The sequence below is a fragment of the Pyrgilauda ruficollis genome, unplaced genomic scaffold (assembly GCF_017590135.1).
Source record: "Pyrgilauda ruficollis isolate IOZ18807 unplaced genomic scaffold, ASM1759013v1 scaffold9, whole genome shotgun sequence".
Taxonomy (NCBI): domain Eukaryota; kingdom Metazoa; phylum Chordata; class Aves; order Passeriformes; family Passeridae; genus Pyrgilauda; species Pyrgilauda ruficollis.
This window is the reverse complement of record NW_024531043.1, coordinates 3,202,676-3,219,574: the sequence shown is the minus strand read 5'-3', so window position 1 is coordinate 3,219,574 and position 16,899 is coordinate 3,202,676. Positions and strand designations below refer to the sequence as shown.

The window sequence follows — 16,899 nt, the reverse complement described above, 5'->3', positions numbered from 1 at the left end:
CTCGGAAGCAGAGATCCCTCCCCAGGCACAACCGCCTGTTCCACTCAACTTCCACCACCCACCACAAAGAAATGTTTCCATCTCCTCTGTTCTGGAGACTCCATCTCCCCTGTACAACCCTGACTATCCACTTTAAAACAGAGGCAACAAAACAACTTTGAATTCTCTGTGCCCCAAACACAAACCTCTACTTTTCCTCTATTTTTATTTTTTTTTTTAAGAAATGCATAAAATAAATAAGATCCTTGATTCTTAATTCAGAAAGGGCACGGTTATGTGACATGTTAGAACTTGGTCTGACAAAAACCCACTCAAACCAAACTTCTGCTTGGGCAAGACTGTGCAAGACTGCCTGAATAGCATGAAACATCATTTAGATATCCGGGATTTCCCAATAACCAAAATGTGTGTGAAAGCTTAGGGGAAAAAATACGGGTCTAATCCCTCCTAAGGGGGAGTTTTCAGCCAGATCAATGAGCTGAACACCAAGACACAGCTCTGATTTTTACTCTGTACCAAGGGGAATTTTGTCAGGGTAGGAAGGTAACATTTTAAACAAAAACCCCAAATGACACATTTGTGTCATTGCCTGCTTCTTTGAGCCCAGCCTCATCTACCAAGGATACTCAACTGACAACTGAATGTATTTCTACTGGTTACAAGTAAATCCCCAAAGAAATACTTACAATAAAACAAATTCTAAAAAAAAACCCAAAAACCTTTAAAACCAATCAGCTTTCATCTGTGATATCAGTCTATTTGCGAGGAATAATGGAGCCCTGCTGGGATCAGACTACAGTCAATCACGCAGACATTTGCCAACAAAATGTCTAACATGAGACATGGAATTTTTAAGAAGTTACAATCCCATTTTTGCCAACTGGAACTGCAGGGGAAGCCAATTCATTATGCACTTGCCCACCAGTGTGACAGCTGGACTCAGCCAAAATGGACAAATGAACCTCTGGATTCTTAGGCTGTAATTATGAGACTGTGAAGCCACCTACAACTTGTACTTCACCTGAAAGCTGGGGAGATCTTCCATCCACTCACTAGGGAAACACATCCACACACATTCAAGGGATAAACATGCCCTAGGCCTTGTGCCAGCGTGGCTGCCTGCAGTTCCCAGGGGCTGCACCCCAGCAATTCTGCCAAGCCCACCTTATCTCCTGAGAACTGGCAACCTTAGCACAACCCCAAGGGTCACAGCAGCGAGTTTTGACAAAGCAGTGGGGTCACTGACATAAAAGTGTACCCTGAATCACGCTGCACAACTGTAACTAGCCACAAAATGTGAGCAAATTATTAAGGTTTAAAGAATTTGACACAGCAAAGCAGCAGAAAAAAGAACTGCATTCAGTAATTCACTATAGCCCTGAGTTATAGACTGCCTCAGCAGAAGAGCAAATACAAGGGAACAGACTGTTTTAAATCAAAGAGGTTTTTCTAAAGCCAGTGTTAATAATAATTCAAGCAAGCCTATATTTAGGAGAGGATTTCCAGGTTATAATTAATGAGAAATGGAAATACTGTAACCAGTATGAGTTTTATCTATTGTTCACACACTCCATTTCTCTCTCACTGAAATGAACACAGCCACATGCACAAGACATCAAACTAAGCAAATACTGGGTAAAAAAGAAGATGGAAAAAATCCTTCAGCTGACAGTAAAATACACATGCTAGTAATTACACAGTTTTGCAAATGCTGTAAGAAACACTGGTAAATTTAAAAAACAAGGAGGAATGCCCGAGAGCAAGTACAAGTAATATGGGCCAAAGTGCAGTCAATGGACTTCTCTAAATGGAAGCCAGCTTCCCTACCCAAGCTCATGCATAGTGTTGACAAACTATATAAGGCAGATCTTCACTGAAATATACTTCAAATCATTAAAAAAATAGCCAAAGATGAGAGAAAGACAGAAAAAGAGGTAGAACAGCCACACAACCAGCAGCTTTGGTTTGGAAGTGCTGGGCAATGGGTTAACAAGGCTGAGTAAGAAAGCACTGGAGGAGTTAACCATCAATTAACAGAACAAATTAACTCCAGAGTCCCTGCAAACATACTCCTTATGGAACAGGGATATTCTGAAATTAAGAATATTCCTGCATACGTGATTAGACTCTGGCAGTTTTCCAGCTCTCCTGCATCCAGAGCAGGTGAAAGCTCCAAGATGCTGCTGGTGCAGAGTCTGGTTTACAAAGCACTGTGTAAGGTGGGGAGGCTTTAACTTCCCCCACAGGCCACCAGGTGAAGCTCTGCTCTGATGAAAGTGTATTTCAAAAGAAGAGAGTGAGGCCTAATTGCTGCAGCAGCTCCTGGGGTATCCGTGACCATGCCGTTCACTCTGTAGCTACAGACATCCCACACATCTATAGCATTCCTGCTGTACATCTCCAGCTCTGTCCACTATTTAGGAAAGCTTTCATTTTAAGCAGGCTTTACCAGGGAACAGTGACCATCCTTGGTGATTCTGTCATCCAACAGTCTGTGCTGAGAAATAAGCATTTCAATACCTATAGAGGTGATCATCACATGCCAGAACAACCCCCCGGAGCCAACACGGGCTCACTCTGCCCGCAACTCCCTGTCTTTAGAACCACTTCAGCCGAGGGCTGTGCAGGCAGGGCAGGATTTGGGCACCGAAGGCTGCTCCAGCAAGAACCGCCACACCTCGATTTCGTAAGGACTGGCAATTACCAAGAAGTATTTCCCGTGTTCTCCTCAGCTCTCGAGCTGCAAAGCTCTTTCACACTGACAGAATCAACTGCACAGCCCCGACCGAACAGCCAGGGCTCTCCACGTGCCGCTGCTCGGAAGGAACACCCGCCCCGTTCCTCCGGCTCCTCCTCCAGCCCCGCCCGGGCCATCAGCAGCACGTTCACAGCACCTGGCCCTTTTTCTGCCGACGGCCAAACGGCACAGGCACAGCTCCGGGCCGGGCACAGCTCCGGGCCGGGCACAGCTCCCTGAGGACAGCAGTGCCCCGGGTGCAGCAGCGAGCGCTGCCCGGACAGGAGCCCCCGGCGCCCCCAGGACTCAGGCAGAGAAGGCAGAGACGATGGGATCCCACCTGCAGCAGCACAGGATGAGGTCTAAAGCTCCAGTCTGTTGTCTGTTTCCCTGACAAAGGCCAGTAAAAGCTATTCCCTGTTTACTGTCACTGGCAAACACTGATTTAATTGGATTTGAGCAAATGGCAGGAGGATCACCTACATAGTTCAAGCTCCCTTAATAAACTACATAAAAAAATTCCAAGCGAGACAGCAGCAACACAATTCAGTAAATCATAAAAAACCTCCAATAGAAATAGAAGCCAGACATCAGTCTGCACCAGCAGCTCAGAGCTCTGTAGATGAATTACTGCAAAGTCCACCATGTCAGACTGAAGTACTCACAAAAATAACTATTTTTAACTAAATGCTTCTGCTGATACCTCAGTGTAGACAACTCTTCAGATTCTGCCAAAATCCACACTTGACATTCCTTTTAGCTTTGCAGCTACTGCAGATCAAGTGTCACCCTCGATTTCATGGTGGGCTACTCTGCTTATCACAAAACGGACTCTGTCTGCATTTTTTCATTTACTATCTGGTATTTTAAAAGGTATTTCCATTTCATACAACAAGTGGTTCTTTTAAAGCAGTTCAAACCATGAATGAAGCATAGTGCCCACATATAAAAGAAAGAATGATGGTGCCATGAGAGGTTTCAGTGCTAAGGATGTGCTGCTGCTACCTCATTTAGGAGCTGGAAGCTGATGGGATGAATGTTTTCTATTGTAACAAACAATTTCAAGGGCAGGTAATGTTGTTGCAGCAATTTTTCCTCAAGCAAGCACGACCTCAGCAGGCCATTACACCATGTCCTAAGCCAATTTAGCTGCCTGACACTGCTGAGAAGCCGAGGTCCTGCTCCTGGCTACTCCTTCATGCCTTTGTTATTATATCCACTCCATCCCCTCAGATCCCATCATGCTGCCACTTACCTTCTGCCAAATTTAGCACATACCTGACTACACAATAATCCAATTCATCTCACTGCAGCAGCAGCAAAATAGGCTGGCAAAACCCAAGTATGCTGCCATTCTAGTGAGCTGGATCAGTTTACCATGTGATTAACTAAGAGCCAGAGCTAGCACAAGAGATCTGTAAGGCAGGAGGGAAGGATGAAGGCTCCTTTTTGGAACAGTAAGCTGTGAATTCAGGTCAACCACCATAAAAAAACCTCAATAAATCACACCCTCAAGCCAGCTGGCTGACTGCCAGTTTCGCCCATCTCACCACACAAGGCAAGCATAGCAGAGATCAAAGCCAACCAGCCACTGTGAGCTGCCTCACAACAAATTATTTCAGCATCAGAACCAATAAACAACAAGATGCACTCCAGAAATTAACCAGATTTTTAGAATCAAACTATGAATCATAAACAACCACTGTCTCCACGCATCTTTAACTCAAGCTGGCCATTCACCCTACACCACACAGGTGCAGAATATCTTCCATGAGTGTTCTGGCACTTCCCTGGAAGCTTTTACAAACCAGAAAAACAGGTGCTCCAAGCACTCCCCTGGCAAGTTCCTGGCAGTAGCTCTTCAGGGAGTCTGCCACACAGCTCAGCAGCCAAGCCATTAATATTAGCAAATTTCACCCATCATCAGGGTGAATGATGTGTCACAAGAGGCACAAACCAGTAGTAAAACCCCATAATTCACATACTCACCATCCATTAGGAGCCAGTGGCCAGTTAGGACCCAGATAAGGACAAGCATCACAGACAGAGAAAAGGAGAGCAACTCAGCAGCAGTGAAACGCCCACAGCAGCCAAAGGAAATCCTAGAACAACACACAGACATCAGCTGCAAGACTTTATGTTTCCATTTAAAGAACAGAAAATGGACACTGTTGGAACATGGCTCAACTGCTGATGAAAGATGCCAAGAACAACGGAAGGGAAGTTCCTTTGCCACAAATAGGTATCAAAACAGCAACAAAATAAAAGCTTTCCTCACATTCAAAAACTATGTGTAAAGCATGAACTGCAGAGATGGAAAAAATTGTGTAAATCTTGGCACCCCTCTTGAAATCTCCAACATTCCTAGCACCACCTAAGATAGTGCTTTTAGCAACATGAACTCCAATAACAAGGTTAAAAAATAACATTAGTTTCAAAACATGTAATTAACAACTGCAGTTTCCACTGGTTTAACTACAGTCTTCAAAAGAGCCAGCATTAAAATCCAGAGTCCAGTGTTAACAAACATTAAAATCCAACGCCAAATCCCAAACTCTAAAGTCTCAGCCAAAAGAAGCCAAACTTATTAAAAATCACTGTTGGGAAATCTAGTCCCCTGTAATGGTATTGCATTTCCCAGGCTGGCAAGTGTGAGTGACCTGCAGAAAATGTGCTTCCTACTTTCACAGTGGAAACATGATGTTGGCACCAAAAAAAAATGCACAAACATCAGCCCTGAGGTTAATGCTTATTAAAGAATTCTCATTAAAAGAAAGAAACACAACACACAAGAAGAGGAGCAAAGGATTGCTCAAGTCCTTACTTGTTTTGAGGTGAGCAAGGCCGTGTTAAGTACTGGCACATCGGGAGCAGAAGGAAAGCAAAAGCTATTGTTGCAAGGACTATGAAAAGAAGAAAAGGTAATATTAGGACATTCAGACCTAATTTCTACAGTACACAAACATGCTTCTCCAATTTGAAAAAGCTCTTGCAACAATGTCCTATTATCATATGCTCAGTATTATTCCAGCATGAAGAGCTCAAAGCTCTGAGGTTTTCTGCACAACAGTGAGCCTTCAGACTGAAATAAAATGAAAGCTCTCAAAGGAATGCAATGCCCCTTCCCCAAACCCTAAAAAAAAAGGTCTTAAATATATTCATTATCATGTCAGCAAGAAAAAGTTTTCACATATTCTGAGTAAAAAAAAAAAAAAATCTACTACAAACTGGTTGTGAGATTTTCTTACAATTTTGCAACATATGACACAGAGTAACTCAGCGTAGTAGAGAGTTTTTTTCCACTTTTTAACTTGGATAGTAATTTCCCATCTCACTCAAAACTCTTTATTCATCACTAAAAACACAGTACAACTTCAAAAAACTTATAGCCAGTAGCTGGCAACCTCACTTTTTTAAAATAAAGTGCTTTAGGTTTTTGAAAACAGAATGATAAAAATACATAAATATCCAAACAGACTATTTCCATAAACATTTTCTTTTTCAAGCAGCATACTTATCCCACCCACACATTTGTAAAAACATTTAGTAACTGCTGGTATTTATAATCATTTTTCCTTTCCGTTTTTTTAAAGAACTGTTTAAAAGGATGGAGCATGAGGGCGTGGAGACACAGACATGTCAGCAGCACACATCCAAAACTGTGCAGCAAGAACAGACTGCCATGAAAATCGAAGTCTTGGAACTTTTTGCATGCTGCAGTTCAGATCTTTGTGCTGTTCTCTACTTATTCCTTTAAAAATTTTTGTTGCTGGTTTTTAAAAGGGATTTTTGTTCTCTTCTCAAATGAAGATGATGGGAAAGAATCAAACATTGTCTTACAGTTTAAGGCATTCTCTACACAGTTTAAGCCAACCAGAGAAAAATTCATTTGGTCAAACCACATTTTCCCTTCTGGTGGGAGGAAGATTTGAAACAAAACAAAACAAAAAAAGGAGAACTCAAATAATCTAAAGAGAATTTCGAAAGTGTCTGCATACAAACAGCACCATGAAAACTCACAGTTCTATCAGTATTTCAGAGCGGGGAAGAAAACCAGAAGCTGTAGGGAAAGAACGAACAGCGTGGCACCTCTGCACAAACTGAACTAAGAACCTCTTTGGAGGTGCCTGGCAAAGAACACTGCCCAGGAACCCTGTGCCCCTGCTGCCCCAAGTCCTGCCTGCCCTCCCTGCTCCCTACCCTGCCTCCCCCAGCACAGGCTCAACCTCTTTGCCCTTGGAATCTCCTCCTCTTTCCTCTCCTCCAGCTCTGCCCAGCAGGGAACCCTGCACCTCCTGCCCCAGTGTCCCCATGCTGGGCTCCTTCACAGTGGGTGTTAAACTGCAAGGAGGAGCTGCTCCCAGCCTCGTCCAGGCTCAGCCCCAGGGCTCCCATCCCCTCCAGCCTCAATCCCCACTGTCCAGGCTCAACCCCAGGGCTCCCATCACCTCCAGCCTCAATCCCCACTGTCCAGGCTCAGCCCCAGGGCTCCCTCCAGCCTCAATGCCCACGATTCAGCCCCTTGGCTTCACTCCTGCCTGCAGGCAATGCCAGCTGTGGGGCTCTGCCTCCGCCGAGCACTGGGTCCTGGCCTTGGCTGCTTGCTGCACCTATGCTTGCTCCTGACTCTTCCCTGAAAGGCAAATCTCTGTGAGAGGAAGATTTGAGAGGGGTTTAAGAAACCAGACATCAGCTGTAATTTGGCAGTTCCCCACATCAGCCCCTACTAGCTACAGAAGATGTAAAACAGCATGACCTGAGCTTGGTCTGTCCCTCTCAAGGGACAGAGGGACCAAGTTCCACAGCCCCAGGTTCACATCCAGCAGGGTCCCTCCCCATCCTGCAGTACAGCCTCTGAGGAAGCTTTGCATTTCAGAGGTTCCGGGCTTGATGACAGCCTCTGATGCAAGCCCAAGGAAGAGCAAGAACATACCATAAAAGCAGATTTGAGAATAAAGATACCCAAGAGCACTGACCCCCAGTCCCCTGAGACTACAACAAGCCCCAAGGGACACAGGATCCTCTACTTACACGCAGATGTGTTACAAATGAAGTTACAAATCCCAAGGTAATTTAAAAAAATAAATCGACCAATAATCCCAACAAATTAAAATTCCTCTTTTGTCATAAATCTTTCCTTGTTACATCTTATATATTTGTTTGTGTATATTTCCCTCATATCTAGCATACAGTAGAATCTATCTGAAGTATTTTTTTAATAGGAAAGAACATATGTGTCATAGGTCAAAGTTATAAAAGCAGAATTCAACAGGCCTCTACAGGAGGCAGAATTAGACAGGAGTCTCAAGACTAGAGATTTAAATTTCAGCCATCAACATCAGCCCTGTTCAAGAGGGTGGCATAGCTCAGGAGTTAAACCATAAGGGCAAAGCCTGCAGTGAAGTAGGAGAGGATGAGAGGTATTTAGGAGTTTAAAAATCTTCACAGACGCAGTATGTGGACTGAGTACAATTTTTAGAAGCTGCTGTGTATCTGAAGCAGTAGGAAGAATCTTGCTGCTCTCAACAGCAGCTGGTCTCTTATAGAATTGCAAAAAGATCAACAGGCCAAAATTTTCCAAAAAGCAGTGCCCTGGCATTTATTTAAAAGACAAAATGTAAATGCTTAACTGGACTGGAGGATCTGCAACTTATTTGCAGGTAAATTTCAATTTTGTTCTAAATTCAAGCAGTGCAAAAGACTAATATTCAACTGTTAGTGAGACCAGAAACAGAAAAACTGCATTAAAGCAAAAAATTAAAGTAGGAAAGAAGCCTCTGGACAGGATCCCCAAAGTTATTTCCCATGAAGTAACATGTACTGTTCTGAGCACCAATTTATAAACAAGTGAACTTCATGCAAAATAACACATCTGGGCATGTTTAGACTGCTGGCAATTTACAGTTCAGTAGGTTTAGCACATCTCTAAGTGGAAAATACTTCTCAAATAATACTTGTCTATTTATAGCTACACAGACCTGAAAATACAGCTGTGAAACCTGATGATTCTTTTTTTTAATGTTCTGTGACGCGTATTATAATTCTTACCAGCAATATTTAATTATATCAATACTTTCTGTTCTATTCCAAGTCTTATAAAGAGAAGAAAACAGTCACCTGCTGTGCATATTGTAAAGACAACTTGAACTGAGTCGAAGAAGAAGAACATAACTAGGAGAGACACGGAGGCTCCGATGGGCAGGAACAAGGCCTGGGTGGAATCGATGGTTTGAATACCTGCAGGAGAGAGGGGGACACTGAGCTGTGTTTGGTGCCACACAGGGACACAGCCCCGGCCAGCACAGGGCAGGGCTCTGACAGCACGTTCCTGTCAGTGCTGCTGCAGCAGGCACTGACTTGCTGCTCCCTGAGCCCAGCACAGCCCCGCTCTGCAGAACCCAGGAACTGAAAGTTCAGTCTGATCTGGTGCCACAGAGAGAATGAATGACAAGCTATGAAAATTAACATTATTTAGGGATTAGAATCACTTCACACTGAGACACATAAATGTGTTGAACAGAGCATATGTAAGGTTTACTTAATCTCTGAACACAAAGTGAAAACCAGTGTTAGGCTAACCCAGCTCATGCAAAGGGTGCCACAGCTTCAAATTCCACTTGGGTGAAGGCCACCAAGCTCTTAAATTTCATCACAGGCTGCAATCATGAGATAATATCAAGCCTAACAATAAAGGGCAGTTTTCAAAAAATACTCAAGTCATTTAACCTGTTTATGAAACCACCAGGTCAGTGAAGTGCATTGTAATTGCCTTTTTGCTAAAAACCAACACAAATTCAGGCTCACATTTCACAGTTGGCAGTAATTTTAAACAGGGCAGAGATACTGAATTATTTTCTTCTTAGTATTTCGCTCAGCTCACCCATACAGTGTGATTACCAGGGATGTTAATTATGGGAAAGGACAACTTTTACTGTATTTCTGAGTTTTCAGAAATACCAGCAAAATTGAGAAGTCCACCTAACCCCACAAATTCCAAGACTTAACCAATCTCTGTAGCTATATTTACATTTGATCCCTGGGGAGAAAAGCCATAAGCAGCAACACAATTAAAAATACAAGACACACTTCTACTTGTAGAGCACTAAAGTAACAATAGGGAGCATCTGAAGTAGTCACTTGGTAAGTGACCAACAGAAAATAATACAAGACTAAGGCCTAGAAGAGATGTAAAACCAGCTTGACATCAACTGTGTTATCCTAAAATAATTAAACACTGCTGTGTGAAGGGGGTTTTACCCATCCTAGGATTTGAAGGAAAAGCCTTTAGGGTTGTGAGACATACACAGTCATGTAAATATACACACAGATTGTGTGTCTGTGCTTCTGTGTAAGACTGTGTCTTATTTTATTTTTTCCCCGTCAAGAGTGGCAAGTCATATAAATAACAGGTTACCTGTACAACTCAGTTACCAATGTATCTGATTACATTGAAAAACCTCAAACACACATGAAATACACTCACTACAACTTAGTATCTGTTATAAAAATTCAATCATTTTCATAAAAGCTGAATAAAAAGCATGCAAGTCATGACAGTTGCACATGGTCATGCCTATTAGTTCATGTCATGTACTCTTAAACATAAGTAGTACAATAAATTTTAAAAATAAAAAGCAGAACTCAGTCACTTGGGATTTCTACATTGCTGAGGTCTGGCACATTAAGGTAAAGTGCAATGTAGATGGTCCAGTGATGACAGCGTGAAGACACAAAAATTCTAATCTGTGACTTAGATCTGATTCCTCCTGCCCCGAGAAAGCACATTTATTCACATGTCCTTCAACTTTCCAAGAGCAAAACCAAACAAAACTAAAGCCCAGAAATGACACACTACACACCACCTTGGCATCTGGGAATTAGTGCCTGCAGCATTAAATGTCAGAGTTCTTCCTTTAATTTCTGATCATTTTGACAGCTAATCTCCTTAATGTGCTTATTCCCTAGCCCCAGACTGTCTTCTCTTCCTTCCCAGAAGCCAAAAGCTTCAGCTGTTCATTGCTGTATCACCAAGCACAGCAACCTCTTTGCTCTGTGCTGCCAACAGAAGCAGTGCTGTGACAACTATTTAAATTCCAAGAGTGTACATTAGAAAAGACAAAACCAGCAAGAGACATGTACAACATATGTTATTTCAGTCATCGTTTTAAAGGTATGCTTCTTGCTTTAAACAAAACAAGCTTAGCATTCAAGGTTTCATGCACAGGGCTTCTCACTTCTGCCTTCTATACTCTGGGAAACTATTTCACTCTAGAGCCCTTTCTCAAAATATGGCAATATAAATTGCCTTCAGTTAAACTCAAGTATGAATTTACAGCACACTGTGCACAGTGTTCCATTCTAACTGATTGGTTCCATATTTTTACCTGCAAAACTGTGCGTGTCAGATGGCCAAGCTGCCTGCAATCTATTCATAGATCACAGGAGGGACAGTCACCACGCAGGAGCTGACATGTTAATCCCACTCTGAATAGACAGGGTGCAGACACATATTTGTTGTCCGTTACAAATGAGCTGCCCAGAGCCATGTGACCTCTCTGCTTCAGTTTCCCTCCTGATAAGGTGAATCCTCCTTAGGAACCTGTCAGTGCACCCTGCAATCACTCCCTGCTCACAGACTGGCCAACACACCACAGCAATGAGCTCCAGCCACAAAGGAATTACACGTCCTTCTCCTAACTGTGGAGTGGCTTTTTCCAAAGTGAAGCTGTTTCCATTGCCAGTCAAACCTGACAAACTGTGCCACATGTAATTTTTATGCATTATGGAAATGATATGTTGATGCTTTAACAGCATGACCAGCTGTGGACAGCAGTGTCAGAGCACAGCAAGGTGGGGAGTGCCCAGACACAGCCTGGCTCAGGTGAGTCTGCAATGCAGCAGCTCAGACACATGCACAGGTGAAGCAGGAGGTGCAGCACTGAGGTGAAGCAGAAAGGGTAAGGAGTAAAGCTGACCCTTACTGTTATTGGTGCTGTTGCCATTAAAGGACCCAGCGGCGCTGCTGTTGTCCTTCTCTTTGTCCTGATTCTCGAAGTCCATGTTCAGAGACCTGCAGGGAACAAAGCAAATGTGACAGATGACTTCCAAACTCCTGTTTAGGCTCATCAGCCGCAGTCTCATTCCCACTGCCACAGCACCCTGCCCCTGGAAAAGCCCTGTAACGCTGGTTATTAGAAACAACACCAGACACAGTGGGAAATTAAAATAACTGAAGTGCTTAGTTCAAATGAGGCCCCACATCCCAGATTCTGACAGTGAGATCAGTCACCAGTGTCTGCACTGGGGAGCACTGAATACCTGTGCTGCTGTTTGCTGTTACCTGATTTCTGGGAAGCGTAGAACACAAGGGAAGCACAATAAACATTTCAATTCTCTTGTAAACTTCAACTCTTTCCAAGCTCTCATTTTTGTTCCTTTTCTTTCAAATTTGACTATCAGGTTTCATTTTTAAGACAATAATATTTCCTTCCTTGAAATGTTCTCATGAATGACCCAAACTAGCTTTTAAGTGTCTGCTTAATGCAAGGTCATACTTCATCGAAAAAATTTCAGCAAAGCCTAGAAAATAATCAGATATATATTTTACATGTACACAGAACAAATGAATAGAGGAAGCTCTGAATAAATAGCATAAATTAATACACTTTTATTAATCCATAGGAACGGACACACTCCCCTGAGCAGCCAGCTCAGCTGCTTTTGATTCATCTTTCCATGTTGATACAAAAATTTTTTTTTAAAGTTCCAATTTAGGACAGTATTCTACCCCTTTTGCCACAGCCCTTCACCTTGATACAACTTCCAAATTATATTCTAACACATCTGGCATGACTTTCTGAAAAGGGGAAATTTCACTTAAGGTCTGTTTTGACCAGCAATAATTTATTTTGTTAAATTCAATGTGCTTTTAAAAAAAAAAAAATACCAGCAATCAAGTTTACCACGACAGTTTATCATTGATGCATATATATGGTATCCATTATTTAGCTGAATATTGATTTATTCAAATGAGCTACAGAGAACCACCAGAAGCACTGTGCATCTCCCACTGTACAGCTCCTGCCTTAAGCTTACAGCAGCATCCAAGTATTTCAATAGAACTTCTAGGTCAACAGGAATTAAACTTCTTTTCAAGTTTAGCTTAACTGAGTTACACAAAGTGAACAGACCAGTAACAAATACACCACTGTCTTCTAAACTATTGTAGAGGTGTCACAGATATTTTATTGCAGTGCATTGATCATGTATTGCAATGCACAGGTGACCAAGTCTGTGCTGCAGTCCCAGAATCTGGAATTAGGCACAACCAGGTCTACAGGATCAAGACACATGTGGTGTATTAAAGACAGAGCGGTTGAGCAGCTTCACTCCATAGAACAAAACCAAGAAAAAGGCTCTTCCAGCACAGAACTGGTTTGCTTCCTTTGCTTCTATCAAGCAAATGCTCCCCAACAGTGTTATGAGATTAAAGAAGCTTTTGGTCTCAGGCAAAACACAAGGAAGCCTCCACCTCAGATCCAATGGCATTTCTACACCGACCATGGATCATCAGCTAAAGAGTTATGGAAAATACAAAGAGGCAATAGAGAACACTAAAATTCTAACAAATTAATCTGTTGTTCTTAGCTTGTTCTTCTAAAGATCTCTTTGCTCTGCCCTTTGTTTGGAGTGCCTCCATCATTCACTCGCACTCCCTTTTTCCCCATTATGCATTGTAGCTTTATAGTTTTCCTCTCAAGCTATAAAAATCTGGGAGGAGGCTGACAGCCCTCCAGGACTTGGTCCAAGATTCAGACAAACAAGATAATTCTTTTCTCAGTGCAGTGTTTTCTTCCCCTCTGAATTAGCACAGTTTAGCAAGAACCTCACACCATCATTCTCCCAGTGGCATCAGGCAACTCGTAACTTAAGGAATTTCTATCAGCAGAGAAAACTGGAAATAAAACCTATCAGATCTACTGCTCATAAACAACCTCAGCCCCTCTCTTTTCATTGCCATAGTGTCAGCAATTATTATTACCTATAAATATCCTTGCCTCCAAAGTAAGCATAAATTAGGAAATTACTTTCACTTAACAACACAGCTGCTCTTCCAAGCCAACCTCTGAATAATCTCCAACTGTTTTATGATTTGGCTCTTCCCTCTGCTACAAATTATCACTAACATAATAAAAAAACCTAAGAAGCAATCACTAAAACACCTTCTAAGAAAGTTAAAAATCATACTGTAAAACAAGATAAACTCAAAACTACTGGGCTGTAGAGAAATGGCAAGCTGGGAAACATTCGCTGTTCTGTTCGAGCTTCTCCTGGGCTCCCAAAGGGAATGTTGAGTCAGCATCTCCCCTGGGGCACTGAGCTGCTCCATTGTTTCTTCAGTGGGTCCTCAGAGCTCCAGCTGGTTGCATTTCCAGCGCAGGGCTTCAAAGCAAGCGAGTCACCCTCTCACAGGGAGCCCCTCGGGAGGGTTATGCTGAGGCCAAAGGAATGAGTAAGCTGCTGGCACGGCACTGCCTGCAAAGCTCACATTCAACTGTGGATCACTCCACTGCAGAAATGCTTCAGGGAAACCCAGCAGGAGATGTTCTTATCAAGCAATGAAGAAAATAGGAATACAAGGATCTAGATATCTATAGGGGCACCTGCAGATAGAACTTATTGAGAAGTTCCTTCTTACCAGTGAGGACAGCCACCTACCCAGAGCTCCTCTGGGAGCATGGGAATGCCACACTGGAAAGCCAAGGCTCAGCACACCATGTTCACATGACACTGGGTTCACCATGCGAGCTACTTTCTATTCACACCCACACTTTGGATACACAAAGCCTAGAGACAGAAGGCCCCAGGGTCACCCCACACTTCTCAGTTTGGCTCAAAAGCAGGTATTTGAACAGGTAGATTCTGGGTTAAATCTGGCTTTACATAAGCTGAGAGCCCGTGTCTGGGGATGTGATAGGACAGAAAAAGATTTAGCTGTTACCTGTAAAGTAACCCCAACATTAAAGTCACAGAAAAGCATTTGGAAAGGTGGCTGTCTTGCCCTCAGAGACAACCTGTTTCAAGCTGAGCTCACCTCTTTAAAAATCCACAACTAACCCATCTACTTGCATGCTCCAGTTTACAGCTCCTAACAGTTTACAGGATTAGACTTGCCCCTTTGGCAGCCAGTAATAAAAGTATGTCAAGTTCAAGGACTGAGAGCAGTCAGAATGTACATGAGAGAGATGTTCAGAAGGGCTGGAAGCGAAAACTCTTGACCCGGCACAAACGCAGGCAGGAAATGCTCGTTCATGCACAGTCAGAGAAGGGGAACTCAACTCTGTCACTTTGTTCTGGTTCTGGGCCTTACCCACCATTTATTAGACATTCTTCTGAGTATACTGGGGATTTGGGATTTTTTCATTTGTTTTGGACAAATGCCACTTCTATTAATAAGGACAGTGGACCAAGGCTTTCCTTTGTTCCCCTGATGCTGCCTGCCTTAGATTAGATCCACCACACACGTGGATTTTATCCTGATGACTCACCCACCCAATTCCTTCTGATCCTATTACTGCACTTGTGTTTCAGCCACTTGCCAGGAATACTACAACAACTCTACCTGCTGCTTTTCAGCTGAAAATCAGAAAGCAAACCCACCTTCTGCAACACAAAGGTTAACTGAGGAGTGCTATTTTCTTTTTGTCTTACAACAGCTCTGCAGGAGACGAGCACTCAAATCCAGATGAACACACCACTGCTGACAGATGAGAATGAGCACCCTAAGCTGTAACTTTTATCTTTCCAGCACATCAGTTTTCTAAGAAAATTCATCTGCTTTGCCAGAAGTTTTCATTTTACTACTTCAAGAATTTCCAGATGAATATCATTTTGTAACTTACTATCACACTTCAATTTCTTAAATAACTTAATTGTATTTCAGACCTGATTGTTAGCACCACTGCACTTTTCTGTAAAAAAACTGCTTTTGACCTCACTCACTGATCAAAGAGAATCAGAGTTTGTCCAAGTCCCCAAAGTAACTGCGGGTTTCAGCTCAGACACCTGCTAAAGAAACCACATATAGGAGATTGATTGGGAAAGTAATTTTAAAATTGTGGGATCCTATTTTGGTCTGTAACTCACATTGTGGGGTCTTCAGGATACACACAAAGGCAAAAGACTAAAACAGGACATTTCCTCAATGGATTTGTATCCATCACCATCCCACTACTCCATCCAGTGAGTCAGATTGCTCTGGAGTTCACAGTCCTTGCTAGGTGAGTAGTTTTAAATGTAAAGTATAGGACAAAATGCTAAGAGCATGTGTAGGTACCAATAGGGAGAGGATGGCAAACAGCAGGGGAAAACTTTGAAGGGCAAGGAGCTCCAAGAAAGACAAGCAACTGAAGTTCACACACTCCTGCTGTTTTATATTACACTATGTTTTCGTAATTGAAATTTAATAAATGCTATTGCTTCTTGCAGCTAGATGGACAGTTCCTTTTTACACAATAGCATAAATTCAAATAGTTAAAAATTTAATTAGTTCCTCAACTATATGCTAATCTGACTCAAAACTTGAAGAAAAAACTAAACAAATCCAACCTTTGATTACTTTTCTATTCTGACCATCTCTAGATTTTGTTTTCCTAAAGCCTTCTATTTTAATTTCACCAGCAGCGCTGTTACCTAACGCTTGCTAACAACAACACACAGCTCTTGCAAAAAAATTGGCTCTTTCATTATATGACTTTATTAACTTACAGTAGTGATAGAAAACCTCTTATCCTAAAACAGCTGCAGCTTACATCATATGGATGAGCACAGCTATCAGCTATTTCAGGAATACTCATAGCAGTTCAGAGACTCCATAGTGAGTATAAGGCCTTTTATCACAGAGCTGTGAAATGAAGCAATGTTCTTCAAGAAGCAGAAAGAAAACCATGCTGTATTTAAGTTTAAAAAAAATACTTTCATATTGTGATTATATTGTTTCAATATGTCAGTAGGAGCCTCATTCCTTAGGTGCCATTACAGTAAAACAGACTGTATAATACAGCATGCAAGTCTAAAAGGATAATTGAGTTTTCTCTAAACTATACTCAAGTCTCCTAAAATGAGGCAAATTTGATTTCTGAAGACTCAAACCCATGCTGCAG

The 16,899-nt window shown here is 42.3% G+C and overlaps 1 protein-coding gene across 3 annotated transcripts in view; it reads right to left on the bottom strand.

The window, feature by feature from the left end:
- SPPL3 (signal peptide peptidase like 3) overlaps positions 1-16,899 on the bottom strand; it is a 55,714-nt gene that overhangs the window by 5,304 nt on the left and 33,511 nt on the right. For 2 of the 3 annotated variants that reach the window (XM_041488842.1, XM_041488841.1), the window contains exons 3-6: positions 11,713-11,807; positions 8,855-8,974; positions 5,562-5,640; positions 4,727-4,839 (exon numbers count right to left, since the gene is read on the bottom strand). In XM_041488842.1, the coding sequence (XP_041344776.1) occupies positions 4,727-4,839; positions 5,562-5,640; positions 8,855-8,974; positions 11,713-11,807 (407 nt within the window). The remainder of the gene's footprint in view (positions 1-4,726; positions 4,840-5,561; positions 5,641-8,854; positions 8,975-11,712; positions 11,808-16,899) is intronic. The other variant, XM_041488839.1, reaches the window with a different exon arrangement.